At 41.7% G+C, this 17,738-nt stretch overlaps 1 protein-coding gene and 1 long non-coding RNA gene across 2 annotated transcripts in view; both read right to left on the reverse strand.

Moving 5' to 3' along the window:
• Nucleotides 1-16,233, reverse strand: part of LOC145486697 (uncharacterized) — a 39,060-nt gene extending 22,827 nt beyond the window's left edge. Inside the window, exon 1 of the mRNA XM_081465409.1 lies at nucleotides 15,943-16,233. Within this exon, the coding sequence (XP_081321535.1) occupies nucleotides 15,943-16,026 (84 nt within the window). The 5' untranslated portion in view covers nucleotides 16,027-16,233. The remainder of the gene's footprint in view (nucleotides 1-15,942) is intronic.
• On the reverse strand, nucleotides 14,820-15,617 carry LOC145488746 (uncharacterized). Its single transcript, XR_014049530.1, has 2 exons — nucleotides 15,350-15,617; nucleotides 14,820-15,263 (listed from the first exon to the last, which is right to left on the reverse strand). It is a non-coding gene; the product is annotated as an uncharacterized LOC145488746 (long non-coding RNA).
• Nucleotides 16,234-17,738: the final 1,505 nt, after the last annotated feature.

Genomic DNA, 17,738 nt, shown 5'->3' on the forward strand with positions numbered 1-17,738 from the left:
GATCAGCAAAAAAAATGTCATAATTACTATTCATGCGTGAGGGATTTTGCTCATTGCAAACCCTTTCAGCAGGAGGAGACTCCATACAATAGTGAAGATGGCTAAATGCATCTTTGGGGACAAGTTAGAAAACAAAACTTTCCAACTTTTCACATATGTATACTGTTTTGGTATTTTTGCGAGATTTCATTTGGTAGAGATTTAGGGACTAAGTATATTGTAACCACTGCATTTCAATCAATCCCCATGTTACGAAAAATTGTCTAAGTCTAGTTCTAGAACAATCTAGAACCGGAAGTCATTCAGCCGTGAACAATTTGTATAAGAACATCCCAGAACATTCTGATCCTTATGTAATTACTCAGATTAGAAACTGTGTCAAACTACTAAATTTAGCTCCTAATAGAAGTTTCTGGAACTTAAAAGCCTCGTGTATATTAGAGCGAGAGGTTCTTCTGTAAAAGAGATTGATTCAAATTTGAAGAAGCTTAGTGCTGTAAATTCGCGAAGTTACCTTACGGAAATAAATTAGTTTGTTGCTGTTACCGGCGATCCTGAGTTCTGTCTGGAAACAACCCTGCTCTATAACGATACTCGTGACACCCCACAACAAGAAAATGTGTAAACTTCTTTTGTGTGGGAGTCCCCATGTTAACTAAGGAAGAATATAACGATTAATAACAATGCCTTGTCTTTCTGAATAAGGTACGAAAGAACAAGAAATGCCACCAAAAAGCACAGACGACAGTTCTGTTATGTGATCAAGATTTTTGGTGGCTTCCCAGAAATCCTTGAAATCATGGCTCTATATTTCATAATCACACCATCCTACACCTCGATCTACTGATGTAATCCTAGTTCCGGCTGAAACTATTAAATCATTCGCAATTTACCTCACATACATGTTAGATTATTTTCATTAGTAACAACATTCCGAAAAATAACCGAGGAGCTCCGCTTTTAGACTGGCCTAAATCTACATATTAAACAAATAATCACAAGTACCCTCAGGCATTTAAGGATTAATTTCACTTCCAAATTGCCCTTGTCGCTTCGCGACTTGGGCAATTTTGTGAAAACTTTGAACATACAAGTGAAATTAATCCTTAATTGCCCTCAGGGCCATGCCATTACATATACAAATTAATCCATGCTTTCATCTCACTGTTAAGGAGTTTTGTTCATCTTGCAGTCTTAAGTTTTGACATTGTTTTTGATTGGAAAGTATCACTAAAAAGACTACTGAAGCTAATTTCACTCGCCTACCAGACCACCAAACTTGCATTTTCACTTGCCCAAGAGCAAAATGTACTTGCCCCGGGCAATCCGACCTGTATGGTTATGCCCATATACGTCTTTGTTGTGCATGTTCTTTGCTTGCAATGCATGCTGGGACCTTCTGCTTTCACGGGTCGCCATTTTGATTAAACATGTGTTGTGTTAAGTTGTCGTGAGTTCATTCTACGGATTCTACATGGTGGCATCGATCTTTGACCCTTAAAATGTCGGACCGAGAACCAGTACAACAACAAGGTTTGCCCTTGGGACCGGAACAAAATCAAACTCTTCCACAACAAACGAGTCAACTTCCACTCCCCGCTCGATTTGATGGAGCAAACGGACCAAACCAGGCAGAGTGTTGGATTCGGTGGAGCCGACGTTTTGAACGCTATAGGATAGCTTCTGACCTCAAAATTAAACCCGAGTACGAAAAAGTGAGTACTTTACTGTATGCTATGGGAGACTGTGCAGACGACATTCTAGCCACTCTCCGCCTCGATGAAACCAAAGCTACGCATGATGAAGTTCGCACCGCCCTCAACGGCTATTTCGATGTCCGCCGCAATTTAATTGTGCAACGAGCCCTCTTTAACAAGAGACACCAGTTGGCTGGCGAGTCATTGGACACATTCATTCAAGATTTATACAGGCTTGCAGAAGACTGCAAGTACGGTTTGCTAAAAGATGGGCTTATCCGAGATCGAATTGTCGTAGGCGTTGTTGACGACTCGTTGTCAGATCAACTTCAAGCCAAAGCAGATTTAACCCTCTAAATGGCAGTGCAAATGAGTTGTCAGGCGGAAGCACAAAAGCAACAGAAGGATCTCATCTGAGGAAGCGCTATCTCTGAAACGGCTACCGACTCTACACGTGTGGATTTAGTGGAAAATCACAAAAGAGATTCGAAATCAGCCATGAAACCCGAAACCGGAGCACGGTCAAAGCGCGAACGTAAATGCATGTGGTGTGGTGGACAGCAACACAAACGGCAGTCATGCCCTGCGAAGGATGTAACTTGTAACAGCTGTCACAAAAGGGGTCATTTTCGAACTGTTTGTCTCTCCAAAAAACCGGCGGTGAAGCGCACGTCCATCAAAGAAGTAGCAGATCTTGAAGAGGTCGAAGTTCCTTTCCTTGGTGAAGTCTACAGCAGCGAAGCAGACTTCTGTACCGCCATTGTAAAGGTGGATGGTCATGAAACGCACTTTAAGTTGGATACTGGAGCAGCAGTTTCCATTGTCAGTGATAAGGAACCTTGGCTCAAAGACCACCAGCTAACGAAATCGCAGCAGATTTTAAGAGGTCCAGGAGGCACCATTCTATCAGTTGTCGGCACCTTTCGAGCCACTTTGACATATAAATAGCGTCAGATTTCTGAAACTATCTTTGTTTTGAAAGATCAGTTCTACTCCCTCCTCAGCAAGAAAGCTTGTGTTGACCTGGGGTTAATTGCCCAAATTGGAGAGATGAACACTAGCTCAGCCAGTGAATTTCATTGGAGAATTTCCTCAGCTTTTCAGTGGTCTGGGGAAACTGGAAACCAAGTATCAGATCAAGCTCAACCCGGCTGTAAAGCCAGTTTGCCTCTACACCCCAACGAAAATACCTCACCCATTGTTGCCTAAAGTGAAGAACGAAATTGATTCTATGCTTTGACAAGCCGTCATTTCTCCCATTACTGTTCCCACAGACTGGTGCTCTGGCATTGCCCCTGTCCCAAAACCTAATGGGCGTGTAGGGATCTGTATAGACCTGACACCACTGAACAAAGCGGTGCAGCGCGAAACTCATCCCATGGGTTCTATTTATGAAAGCCTTGCCATGCTAGATGAAAGCAGAGTATTCACGAAATTAGATGCCAACAGCGGTTTCTGGCAAATTCCTTTGAATGAGGACTCCAAATTGTTGACCACCATTGTCACCCCCTTTGGCCGCTTTTACCGCTTGCGGACCATGTCAGACATCTTGGAGGGCCTTGATGGAGTCATATGCCGGATGGATGATATCCTTATCCATGAAAGAAACCATATGGAACATGATGCACGTGTCCGAGCAGTTTTGTTTCGCCTTCAAAGAGCTGGACTGACATTGAACATTCAGAGGTGTGAGTTTTCGCAAGGAAGACTCAAGTTGCTAGGATACATTGTCGATGCCCAGGGTGTTCATGCTGACCCAGAGAAGACACGTGCGACTGGCCATTTTCCAACCCCCACAACTGTAACAGAACTACAGAGGTTCATGGGCATGGGTAACCAACTGGGAAAGTTTGTCCCTGGCTGAGCAGACACCAATGCACCCTTACGGCAACTCCTTCGCAAGGATAGTGCTTGGTACTGGGATGGGGCGCAGCAGACAGCATTCCAGCGAGTCAAAGAGAAGCTTGCATCACCTGAAATCCTTGCACATTACAACCCCAACCGTCAAACAGTCATTACCGCGGATGCGTCATCAACAGGGCTGGGAGCAGTTCTTCTTCAAACACAAGACAACGGACAGCGCCGTCCTATCTGTTACATCTCCAGATCCGTTAGTGATGCTGAAAGGAACTATGCAGTCATCAAGAAGGATGCGCTCGCCTCAACCTGGGCATGCGAATGCCTTGAGGAGTACGTCCTTGGACTCAGGTTTACCCTGGAAACAGATCACAAGCCACTTGTTCCACTCCTCACAACAACCGACTTGTCCAAGATGGCCCCTCGAATACTGCGCTTCCGCCTTCGAATGATGCAATACAACCCCGAAGTCTTGCATGTTCCTGGTAAATGTCAGATTTCAGCTGCTGCACTTTCGCGTGCTCCAGTTAGCTCCCCAAATACGTCGGACATACAGTTCATTGAAGAGGTTGAAGCCTTTGCTAGCTCCACAATGGACCAACTTCCTGCCACTACTCAGCGCCTTCAAGAAATCATAGAGGCTCAAAAAAATGATGAAGTATGCATGCAAGTCAGAGGGTATTGCCAAGCGGGTTGGCCAGTATACACGCCCCATCAACCCCTACTCAAGCCATATTGGAAGAGCAGAGCTCACTTGACAGTCGTTGACGATCCTCTCCTTTATGATGAACACATCGTAATCCCACAAGCTCTGAGATTGGACATACTAGACTGCATCCATCGTGGTCACCTTGACATTAGCAAATGCCGCGCTAGAGCCCGAATGTCAGTTTGGTGGCCTGGGCTATCTGTAGCCATTGAAGACATGGTCATAGCATGCTTCACATGTGCAAAAGAGCTACCAGAACCCAAGGAGCCCTTGATGCCGTCATCTTTTCCCAGTCGCCCTTGGGAGAGGATTAGCATGGATTTGTTTGAGTATGGAGGACGAACATACCTTATCACTGTTGACTACTAATCCAGATGGGTCGAAATCAAACTTCTCACAACACAAACTGCAAAGAGTGTGATCAAAGCTGCCAAGGAGCTACTCGCAACCCATGGTATACCAGATATAGTGATTTCAGACAATGGACCCTGTTTTAGTGCAGTATCCTTCCAAGAGTTTACTGCCAACTATGGTTTGTCCACACAACTAGCTCTCCCAGATATCCTCGAGCCAATGGAGAGGTAGAAATGGCTGTAAGGGCTGTAAAGGGACTCTTAAAGAAGAATGATGACCCTTACCTTGTACTCCTCACCTACAGATCTACTCCCGTGCAAACTGGTCTCTCATCAAGTGAGCTACTCATGGGAAGAAGACTCCGGGCTCAGCTCCCTGTCCTTGCAACGACATTGGCACCCAGACACTTGAAGAGAGAGCGTGAAGAAGTCATGAAGCGAGACGAAATCTACAGGTTCAACCAAAGGCAAAGCTTTAACCAACGACATCAAGCAAAGGAACTCCGACTTGACAAATGGTGACTCAGTATGGATCAGAGACCAGGATCACCTAGGGAAGATACAAAGGCGCACTCAGCATCCTCGCTCCTTTGTCATCAAAACAGAGAAGGGCACACTATGACGTAACAGATCTGCTCTTGTCAAAGCTCAGTTGCAGTCCCCTTCAAAGGTAGACAACCAAGCCACTTTCACCAGTACTGTGAGCAACCATGCTGTTCAGGACACAGAGGAAATGACTGGTTCATCTAAGCTCCTGTGTACTACAACTGAAGCTCCAATGCAGCCTGTCCCCAGTCAAATAGCTCCATTACAAAGATGTTCAAGGAAAATGGTTAAGGCGCCTGATCGATTGGACCTCCAGACAAATATGTCTGACTCTATCAGGGCAGTTTAGGAGACAGCTATTACGTTTATGCCCTTCAGAGACTGTGTTATGTACTATCAAGTCTTGTTGAGCTATTTTTTTGTAAAAAAATCTCTTAGTCGGCGCGTGGGGTATGTTATGGACGGGTTAATGGATGAGTGAGTGAGTGAGTGAGTGAGAGATGTATGTATGTCACACCAATCAGATCGGATCTACTATAAACAGCCAATTAAATTTCTTGTTGTAAAGGTAAATGGTATGTGAGAAGATTTGACCCCGACAGAGTTTAGAACGGCCATATTTATTCTTCTATAAAAGAGGAGGAAGTATTCTTTTATTGGGTTTACTTCGACATTTTCTGTGGGTTAGGCTGAGGATTTTAGTTATGAAGGAGATGAGCCTTGAGGTTTGAAACAGTTCGTGAGTTAGTAGTATGCAAATGGAACGAGACATTTTCATTTTTAGTTACAAAGGTAACTTGAGACTTTTGTTTTTCACAAGGAGTAAATTCAATTAGAGGTCACGAATAGTCGCTTCTAGTTCTTAGGACATGTTTTAGAGGAGACGAGACTATTTAGATATGAAAGAGTTCTAACGTTTACAATAGTAAGTGCAGGTAACGATTGTTTTGTTCTTGTTGCATGCAAATATAACGAGATATTTTTATTTTTTAGTTACAAAGGGTAATTTGACATTCTTGTTTTTCACAAGGGAGTAAATTCAATTAGAGCTGACGAATCGTCACAACTCTTTACCACGAGATGTTTGCTATCTTTAGTTACAAATGGTAACTTAACACTTTTGCTTTTTACATGGAGCTGACAAGTTATCGGCTATTTTTCCAGGATATCAAACAAAAAAGAAACTTTCGTTTCTGGACGGTTGTTACGTCTCTTCAGTAGCAGTTTAATATTTTCATTTGATGAAATTAATTTCTGTCCGATATTTTTAAGGGTAAAAAGTATGAAAACTGTTCAAATGTTCTTTGAAGACCGCGTGGCACCAAGTTAAAGTGCAATTTAATTAAATCAGACTTTCAACGTGTCAGAGAGGTTTTTTCCTCTTTCTTTCTGTTTTCGGTGAAGTAGTGTTGTGTTGTGTAAAAAGAGTAAACTTACGACTCGTATAAAATGCGAAAAGGTCTCTTATTTAACTTGAGTATTTTTGAGCATTGAATTCCTCTTGGGGGTTGGAAGGGCTATGTGATCGGTGAGTGAGGAAGTTATGCATGTTCACGTGTCACACCAATCACAGTGTGGGTTGTATAAAAGAACGAATCAAATTGCCTGTTAGAAAATAAGATGGTATCTACATTAATCTGGAGACGTGTCAGATTACTGTAGTTTGTTCAGTCAAACATTTTATGGCTTACTATTTAGCAATCTTACCATGACCGATGTAACATCGCATGTACATCATAAATTCCCAGTTTCTTTCTTGCTGTACATCGCAACCAAAATAACTAGTCAAATTAACCAAATCATTACTGTAAACAGCTCCATGAATGCTCCTATCTCCGACACTTCACAAAAACAAATAGCTCTTGCACGCCTCGCATGCCTATGTTAAATATTTGGCAGTCAGATTTTAAGAGGCTGTCTCTATAAGAACCACCCACTGAATTTCGCACCAAAAATAATTTTGCCTGAAACTCTATTAACTGGAAGACTTTATCAAGGTTAGAATAAAAACAGGATTTGTTTGATTCAAAATTATTTTCTGGTCGCTTTAGGAGCCAAAAAATATTTCATCCGGTCAGCGCCCGTTGCAACGTCTCCAAAAGCATAAAATTGGCATTTTTCGTGGCGCTGAAAAATACTTGATTCGCAACATCTAGTATTGAATCTTATGTCAATTTACTCATAAATCGCTCTAGTTTATCAAGAGACCAACAATGTTTTTTCTTTATTTGAGTGGCAAGAGAAAATCAAGCAAATTGCTGAACACTATTAATCGCCATCGAACGATAGCCTTCATCTAGAAGCTAATTTCTAAACTTTGGGACTTAGTTGAGAACTCCAGTCCATACAGCCGAACAGTATAGTCCTTTGTCGACAAAAAGACACAAAAACCCCTGTACGTTTTAGGTATTTCAAAAGTTATGGCCGTTTGTTTTAGCAGTAGTGTCAGCACATGTACGTGCATGTGCAACTTTCACACCTGCACCGAAATTGACCTATCTCGAGCAGATTTTATCATAAATACAGCTTACCTGCTACGCAGCTCGGGTTTAGCTCCAACTTCGGCCATTTTCCAAGCCTTCACATTGTTGAATTCAGAAACAGTTCCAGTATATATACGTAAACAGGCAGGTGTTGCCTTCGATCGAAACTTGAGCGCGAGTTTTATCGAGTTTCGGCTTGTAAGCGATCAAAGCTCGCCAACTCCGGGCCAATTTGTGCTAAATATCCTATCCTAACATCTTATCAAAGCATGGTTTCTTCGTGAATCAGACAATTAACTATCCAAGACTGGTATGAGGGAGAAAAGAATTGAAAGGTTGAAGAAATCTCGCCATTTAGATCGCCGAAAGATGGCGTTTTGATGTGGTGCTGCTTCCACGGAGGTCCGGTTAATAACCTCACGTGTAAACACGCTAGCCAGTTTACAATTGCGAAATGGCTCAGTAATCTCGAAAATCAAAATATGGAACTCAAGTGCTTATTAGAGACTAGAGGGGAATCATTTTGTTCCGAGTAGGCACGTGCACTCGGCTTGATAAAGCTTTCTGACTGTCGAAGTAATATCGATGACGAGTTGCAAACGTGGCACTTCAGCCAGCTAATAGGTTCCATACAAGAATTTGAGATAATTCTAAACAGGTTGGGTTTGCCTCATGACCTTTCCCCTGAACAGCTCGAAGGACTATGGATCTGTGAGAAAAATGGAAATCACTTTGGTAAAAACTGGCGCCCGTGACGCACATGCCAATACCCGCTGCATTCTGGTCGGCAGAAGCAACTGAAGACAAGAAACGCAGTCAGCCCTGACATGTCAAGGGAAATAACTGGTATTTATGGGAAGCATGTTCCAGCGGGATCCCGTAAGTCTGAAGAATTGCAGATATGGCATAAATCATTAATTTTTAGTTTTTGTTTATTCCTAAGCCAACAGAACCAAACTTCGAAGTAACATGTGTGGCATTGTTACGACGCTGTTTTTGCTTTGTTTAGAGCAGAATATTTAGGACTAAGATTAGAATTACTGTTTCAGAAAGAAACATTAATTTCTCCCTTTCTAATTCAAAGATAGCGAAGAAACGAGGAGAAAGTACTCAATTTGAGTCCGATTAAATAAGACGTGCGTTTAAGTTTCGGTCTCTGCCGACAATATTGTTGGTTGACGTGCCTTAATTAAATTAAATTGAAGTGTTAGATAAGCACGGAAGAATTATTAAAATCGCAGTAAATATACACGTATAGTGCGCTCCTAACTAGAAGTGTTGAATGAAAATGGTTCAAAAACAATTTTCTTTTATACAAAGAAAACATGAAAATGAAGGTTGAAGCTTAAATTCCATGCATGTTTGAGAAAATCGGCTGGTCAATTTTCGCGTATGCAACTTTGTTATGTTTGCACAGCCTTTTACGCGCTAAAACTAAACAGACATGAAAATACTTTTAAGACTAAAAATAATTATTCAAAAGTACACTGCATTTGGTTTCCGCTGGAAAAAAAAAACTTTCGCTTTTTTATTTTTTTGAGTTTTTATTAAAATTTTTTACAGCTCTTTGAGTATTTACAACTGTCTCCAGCTGAAATAAACACCGTAATCATGCCGGTGATTGAAACAGGTAAAAATGTTCAAGCATTTTTTTTTTATTAAGAGTTGTCCATATTGCGGTAGGGATTAGCTACTTGCAAAGAAAAAAAAAGGTAAAAAATAAAGAGAAAATTACTCACATTTTTAGTGTACGCTCTGTAGATTTTGCACTGACTGGGCCTGGTCAGCACCACAACGTAGCCGTTTTGTGCTACTCAGTTTCAATTTGCATTCGTTTCCAAGCTAAGAATGTTATTTCCTATAGACTGTGCCTTTCAGTGATTTGGGTATCTTGCTCTAAGCTTCACCATATCAAGTTGGAGGAAAACAAGGCGTGGTTGCAAGGGCAACAGATCCAGAGCACTACCTAACAGGACGATGAGCCTTCCAGGTGATTATGGGTTACTTTGTATTTACTCTTTATTAATAATGGCTGTCCACGTTATACAGGGACGCAGCTGTCAGAAAAAAAATAAAGACAAATCGAAGTCGAAAGTCCATTAACCCGTCTCTACCTAGAAAAAAAAAAACAAAAACAAAATCCTCATATGAATGTTCGTTAATGATGATACGAGAATACTGATGTTTACAAATAACATAATATATTCACTATTTTGCACAATGACTGTACATGCATTGGGACACTGATTGGGTGTTTACCAATGGCGAAACTCGTGTTCAGCTGGTGAGCACTTTCAATGAAGTTTTGCTTTGACTCAAAAAGAATTAAGGACCGGACACACGCAATAAAAGAGCACACAATGTAACACGAAACATTTTTTTTCTCTAGAGATGGCTACAAGCTGCAATTTCTGCACAATCAGCACTGACTCACCGAGCCAGTTAGAAGCCATATTTGTATAACCTGACCAAAATGGTGACATCAACATTAGAATAAGCCGCAACTGTTTAGTAGCCTGTGTAGCAGGCGTTTCTAAAAAAGCACGTGGAGAGAACGAAACTGCGAGCGAGTGCGTGGCAAATAATGCTGGTAGGGTCAGTCCCTTAATGTTGCAGCTCAAAACTTCATGGGACGAGGCGAGTGAACAAGAGAAGGAGGTCTGTATTGACAAGGCTACGGAAGCCTGCAATCTGGTATGTGACGTCATAGCTCCGAAGGCTGGACTGGAACTGTTTCAGCCCTGTGTCACACCAGGAAAAAGACACACACTTCAGTGACCTTGTACTGCTAATGGAAGCCTACAGTAACGCTAGCACTAAGAACATGAAGACCCAGATTCTGAGCCTGTATGAATATCGATGTCCAGTGAAGACCCTTCAGAGGATCCATGAGCCATACGCTAAGTTAACCGAGTGGCAAATCTGATGTCTTAGAGCTCATGCGCGAGATTGTGGTCCAGGCTCCTTAGTAGAAACGTCGCCTTCTCGTCGAGTTTGTCTACCCCCGGCGAAACGTCACCATTTCTTAGACTTTGTGAGTCGCCCATATTTCTATCAAGATGTGGCGTTCGGTACGAGGAAACTCAGGCTTAACAGCGGCAAAAAGATCACGATGCCCAACGTTATTCGGAAGGTGACAAGGGCAACAATGGTCAAGCAGTACCTCCAGTTTTGTGAAGAAGAGCAGTTCGAACCACTAAGCCGTGCAACTCTATTTCGAGTTCTTGAGGTAAGGGAAGCCTCTCAGCAGAAGTCACTTAGTAGCTTGGACAACATAGCAGCCGATGGTTCAGTGGGATTCGAGCGAATCGACCGAATAGTAGATGAGCTTAATCAAATAGGCCTGAAGAAGGACGTAGCCGATTAATCGAGAAGATCGCTTCGCGACGGTAAGAGGTACTTCAAAACGGAATACCAAAGTCACTGCCAAGATGATGAAAATCAATGCCCCAACCACTGCCGTAAGTTGGGTCTCAGCGATCCAAAGGATTCAGATTTCCAGGAACATTGAACACACCAACATACGCTTCGCTGCCCTCAATGTGACGACATTACTTTGTGTTTGCAAAAGATGCACCAAATTGTCCAGGATGGCAAAAATCTGTTTTCACAGCCAGGAGCAACAAGATGACTTTTTGTACGACATTGACAAATCTTCGGAAGCCATAGTCCAGTGGAAAGCTCACATAACGAGATCCGTGAATCAAAAACACGCGAAGCAAGATATCCACGCAAAGCTTGACCAGAGCTCCTGTCTTCTCGTCATGGATTGGGCCATGAAGTTCCTACAGCTTCGCCATAAAGAGAAAGAAAGTGACTGGTACGGAAAAAGAGGTCTTAGTTGGCATATCAGCAGCGTAAAATTTAGCAGCCACTCTGGCACAACTGAAGTTATCTCTTACGCGCACTTGTTTGAGCAGTGTACTCAGGACTGGTACGCAGTCACGTCAAACCTTAAAGAACTTTTCAAGCTGCTGAAAGTTAAGAATCCTGAGCTGCAGAGAGTCTATCTAAGGTCGGATGAAGCTCGTTGTTATCACAATAGCTCCCTGATACTCGCTGTGAGAGATGTTGCAAAGAGAGTTGGCGTTACAGTCCAAAATTATCATTATTCAGAGCCGCAATCTGGCAAGGATGTTTGTGATCGTATACTATGTCCAATGAATTCCTCGACTCGCACTTACTGCAACGAATGGCCACTATGTTCTAACTGCTGTGGACATGAGAAACGCCTTAACAGAACACCCAGTGAAGGGAACAACCGCTGCAGTCAGCGTTGTCAAAGAATAAGAGAAGTCACTTTCAGTCAGCAAAATAGAGCAGCTCAGTAGTCTCCACAACTTCCAGTATGAAGATTCTGGCCTGAGGGTTTGGAAATGTTATGATATTGGTAAATGGAAGTTCCTTCCATACGACGGTTTCTATATCAAGCAACAGGGTCGAACATTGCTTCACACCGACGAATCACATGGAAGAAGCGAGAAGCGAGAAGCGAGAAGTTAAGCGCCGTTTAGAAGTTAGCAAGAAAATTGAGAGTCCGGTGCCACTCTTCAAATGTTCCGTTCTTGGATGTGTTGAGGTTTTCGAAACGTTTGGGCAACTAGAGCTGCACCTTGACGTCGGCAAGCATACTGTCAGCAGAGTTAGCCAGTATGATGTGATCAGAAGAGAGTAGGCCCTCAAATTCTCATCGGTCGACACTGCTGATATCAAAAACTGTTCTTCAGATTCCAAGGGTTCAAGAACACTTTCAGAGGACATTTCTGATGTTCCGCCTCTACAAACAGGATGGGCACGCCAAGAAGCAACGTAAGATTTTCACAGAAGGTTGAAGAATACCTGACGGCACGGTTTTCACTTGGGGAAAGGAATGGGCGCAAAGCCGATCCTGCACAAGTTGCAGTAGACATGCGAAATGCCAAAAATGAATCTAATGAACGTCTGTTCACTAGAGCAGAGTGGATTACGAAAACCCAAGTCCAGAGCTTTTTCTCACCACCAGCAGCAACGCGGCGCAAAGATCAGGGTATGGTCGGGATATCACCGGACCAAGAGGAAGATGCCGAATGCTTGCAGGAGAACGCTAACCGACAAGATCTAACAGAAAAGGTAAACACGCAACTCAACGTCTCGCACCCCATCTGCTACGATAAGTTTGACCTGTGCGAACGTTACCACAGCAATATGCTCCAAGAATTCAGAGTAGCCGTGCTCAAGATCATCTGCGGCCACTTTGAGATCCCTGTTAAGTTGAGAGACAAAAAGAAAGTTCTCAAAGACAAACCGTCGGAAATGATTAGTGAATGTGAATGTGTTTCACATTAGAACCATGCTTATTACGATCTGCAGTCACTTTCAGATTCTTGTAAAATCAAGAGACCGAAAAAGTCTCTCATGACTCTCACAGATAAACTGTATGGCTAAAATGTCGGATAAGATTAATGAATGTGATTGTGTTTCACAGTACAACCACGTTAAGCAGTCCAATGAAAAAGCTGTTGGGTTTTCTTAGCTTCAGTTTCCTCCCCGTAAAGCTATCTAGACATAGCTGTAGGATAAAATATTGCATTTATCGTATTTCAGTAATTATTTATAAAATAACAATGTCTGTAAAATTACATTACTGTACAACAGAAAGTCGACCGGCTTCAAAATGACTTACAGCAATTGCAAGGTATTGGCCAACGTTTTTGCTACTTTATAACAGACCGCAAAGGAGCTACGTAGCTCTTAATGTCAGCAGTAATCCTTATTTTTTTATACCGTTCCCCTTTACTTCTATCGTTATCATTGCTTCAAAATCAGCAAACCAAAAAACGATAGCTGGTACGTATGTGTTGTTTGGAACCATTCCTAAAGCGATTGGAAACAGGGCTGGTAATACCACCTAACGCCAATTGCTGGCTAAGTAACGCGTCTTCGAGCTATAAGATGTCAGGTATAACAGAGCTAATACTAGGGGGTAAGTTAGGGAGCGCACCTTTAGAGATGCAGTGAGCCTATCAAACTATACCTCACAGAATTGATGTTTTGAGTCATAAGTTGGCCTTTCAAATCTTGTATCGGGCGCAAGTGAATTAAATAGGCACGTTTTCATTTTTGCGACATTAAAAAACATCTGGGCATGCATGCAATCAGCGGTCTCCCCTTTTGTGCGAACCCCTGCAAAAGCAGCATCACAACGAAACGCCCTCTTTTGGCCGTCTAAATGGCGAGATTTTCCCAAAATTGAAGCCCTCCAGTCTTGATTATCTCTTTAATACTAGACTTAGATAGTTAATTGTCTGATTCACGAAGAAACCATGCTCTGATAAGATGTTTGGATAGGATATTTAGCACAAATTGGGCAGGAGTCGACAAGCTTTGTTCGCTTACAAGCCGAAACTCGATAAAACTCGCGCTCAAGTTTCGATCGAAGGCAACACCTGCCTGTTTACGTATATATACTGGAACTGTTGCTAAATTCAACAATGTGAAGGCTTGGAAAATGGCCGAAGTTGGAGATAAACCCGAGCTGCGTAGCAGGTAAGCTGTATTTATGATAAAATCTGCTCGAGATAGGTCACGTTCATGTGCTGATACTACTGCTGATACAAACGGCCATAACTTTTCAAATACTGAAAACGTACAGGGGTCTTTGTGTATTTTCGTCGACAAAGGACTACACTTTTTGGCTGTGTGGACTGGAGTTCTCAACTAGCTCCCAAAGTTTAGAAATTAGCTTCTAGATGAAGGCTATTTCCAACTATCGTTCGATGACGATTAATAGTGTCGAGCAATTTGCTTGATTTTCTCTTGCCACTTAAATAAAGAAAAACATTGCTGGTCTCTTGAAAAACTAGAGAGGTTTATGAGTAAATTGACATATGATTCAATACTAGATGTTGCGAATCAAGTATTTTTCAGCGCCACGAAAAATGCCAATTTTATGCTTTTGGAGACGTTGCAACGGGCGCTGACCGGACGAAATATTTTTTGGCTCCTAACGTGACCAGAAAATAATTTTGAATCAAACGAAACCTGTTTTTATTCTAACCTTGATAAAGTCTTTCAGTTGCCAGAGTTTCAGGCAAAATTATTTTTGGTGCAAAACTGAGTGGGTGGTTCTTAGAGAGACAGCCTCTTAAGTGATAGTTTATGTTTGCCATCAAATCCAGGCTTAAGGATGGAACAATGTTTGTAGACATGCAATTTCCTTTATCTTAATTAGTCCAATTGATTGTACTAGGGAGATGTACGGTTATGCCCAAATATGTATTTGTTGTGCATGTTCTTTGCTTGCAATGCATGCTGAGACCTCGTGCTTTCATGGGTCGCCATGATGATTAAACATGTGTTGTGTTGAGTTGTCGTGAGTTCATTCTACGCATTCTACAAGACCTTGGTTTTTTCCTACCGTGATTGTAGCCCCCCTTACTCCCCTTGCTGAATTCCAGCGTTCAAAAGCATCATACTTACACATCCTAATGTCCATGCCTTTGGGATTTTCAGTGACCTTTCACAGAAGATATGGATATTTCCTTGGTCTAAACACAAAAGTTTGTGGCCCTAAAATGTGGGCAATCTCCTTCTCAGCGGGATTTAAGGTCTCGACACATGGGTCTGGTAGGTCGTCATCCTTTAAAAAATAGTTTCAGTCTTTGTTAAATAACTTTGTGACATGGGAATAATTCAAGTCTAGCACAAATTTAGAAGCTAACCTACCTCATCTGCCAAGTGGCCCTTTCCAGTCACTCTCAACCTTTTTAACTCCTTTTTTCTTGCTTCTCTCTCTTTCTTCTTTACTGTCCCCGTCATGTCCTCCCATCTCCTCTTCACATAATAATATTTCAATTTTTTTAGGAAATATTTCGATATTTGAATAAATTTTTAAACAATATTTGCTGAAAAAAAAAGAGATAATGAAAGTGGGTTCTTTTTATATACCTGTTCTACAGTTTTTTTCCCCAGTATTCACCGCATTTACTGCATCTAAAACAGAGGCCCAAGCCTCTTTCTTCTTCTCCTGGGATACAGTATCGGAAAATTTAGCCTGAAGGATATACTAGGGGAAAAAAATTTAAATAAAGAACTTTTCAATACATCCATACAAATTTATGTATGTTTAAAGAAAATGTTTGATGCTATAATAGTGTGTTTAAATTGTTGCCCACCTTTCTTCACTTGGTCAAGTTGTTTTATCATTTGAACCTCTAAGTTCTGGGAAATGTGAATTTTTACAAAACTTTTTTCACATTATAACTACTTAAAATTAAGGAATTAATGCCAAAATGATTCTATAATACGACTTAGCTTACTTGGTGTTTTGCATAAGCCTGCACAAGTGCCTTGCTCATGGCCTGAGAGAACCGTGCACTTCTCGATTTCTTCTCTGCAGACATCTATTTAATTTTATATATGTAAAATTAACAATAAATTATCAATAACCTCACTGAATGTGTGATGATACCCAAATCATTTTGAAAATTTAATTACGGTAAGCCTCATCTCCATGAACGTTTTGTTTGTTAAATGACCATGGCTTACTTATTGTATTTTGTATTTTTTCGTTTCTAAGTAAAGCATATTTTTATTTTTTTGGAGGAGGGGGGAACGAAACTAAGAAAAGGTATAATAAATGTTTCAAACCAACAAAAGATAATACAATATTTGATTTTAACAATTAAACAAAAAAACTAATGGATAGAGTAACTGATGAAAATGAAAGAAATAAACACACCTTTTAACGCCACAAAACGTTTCAGTGGCGGATCTAGGGAAGGAGGACGGGGGGCCCGGGTGTCCCCTCTCTTATTTTGGGTAAAAAAGAAACGCAGAAGAAAGAATAGCCAGCAGGGCAAGCACAAAAAAAAAAAAAAACGCCCTCCCCCCCCGCCCCCTCCTCCCTATTAGCTCAAGGTCTGGATCCGCCACTGCGTTTGTAAGCCAATTTTTTTTCCCGCGCAAACTGAGCGCAGCGTACCAACATGGCCGCCGTGAATGTGCAATTCAAAGCTCATGCATCAAATAGAACTTACCTGAAAACTCCATATACTTACATTTCACGCTGGTTCGTTCCAAAATAATGTTAACATGTCTCGAATTCGGCTATCCATGTTTAGTATGAGAATACTCTACCGACAAAAAAGATAACTTTTTGGTGGCCAAGATTAAGATTGCCGAATCGAGCAAAAAGGCAGCTGACCGTCACTTCCAAACTACATGATAATACAAATTACTGATTTCTCTCGGTTGCTCTTCTTTGACACAACGAAAAACTGAAAGTTTAAGTTCCAACGTATTGCATTGTCCTTCAAAAGACATGAAAAAAGCCCACCCCCATCGAATCCATCAGCCGCGTGAAATCGAATGAAATGAAACTTGTCGTGCCAAGTGTCCTGCGAACGAGTGCGAGGCACACGCTAGAGACTGGTAATGGTCCGTCATTTATTACCGGGAGAGTTTACGGGTGCTTCGAGAAATACTACTTCGGGCCCGATAAAGTTTCCCGATAACGACCCGATAAGCTATCGGGCCCGAAATTACCAGGTCTTTCGAGAAATTGGCGTCCTTTTGAAATGGTGCGGGATGTGAGCTTCGATGAGGAATCCATCGAACTATGCTTTGGCCGGGCAAAATCCAGTTTACTTTCGCTTCGTCTCCGTGTAGTGGTCGCCCAGCTGCTGAAGACGGGGGTTAGAGTTAACAACAACAACAACAACAACACAGGTGAGTAATTGTTGTATTGAACGATAAGCTTTTAAACACTGTTTTAAAAGATGCCTGGAATGCAAACACTTAAGTTTTGCTACTGGTCGGGAATATTTCTTTATCAAGTAGAAGTTATACATTGTGGAATAGAATCGACTTTCAGTTGATAATAGTTAACAGACGGTTTATGATTATGAAACCTGACAAAGTCCTTTGTTGTATGTTTTTGTTCTCTTTTATCGGCTTTTATGGCCTTGACCGTGCACAAAACACAGTAGTTGATTGCTACTGACCGAGGAACCAACCAATAGAAATGGTTCGATTACGTAACTCATGCATAGTGTATGAACGCAAAAGAAAAGATTGTGCATCCCCGGGGGTACTCCCAGAAAAGTTGGGTGGC

This window comes from Orbicella franksi, chromosome 5 (assembly GCF_964199315.1).
Source record: "Orbicella franksi chromosome 5, jaOrbFran1.1, whole genome shotgun sequence".
NCBI lineage: Eukaryota > Metazoa > Cnidaria > Anthozoa > Scleractinia > Merulinidae > Orbicella > Orbicella franksi.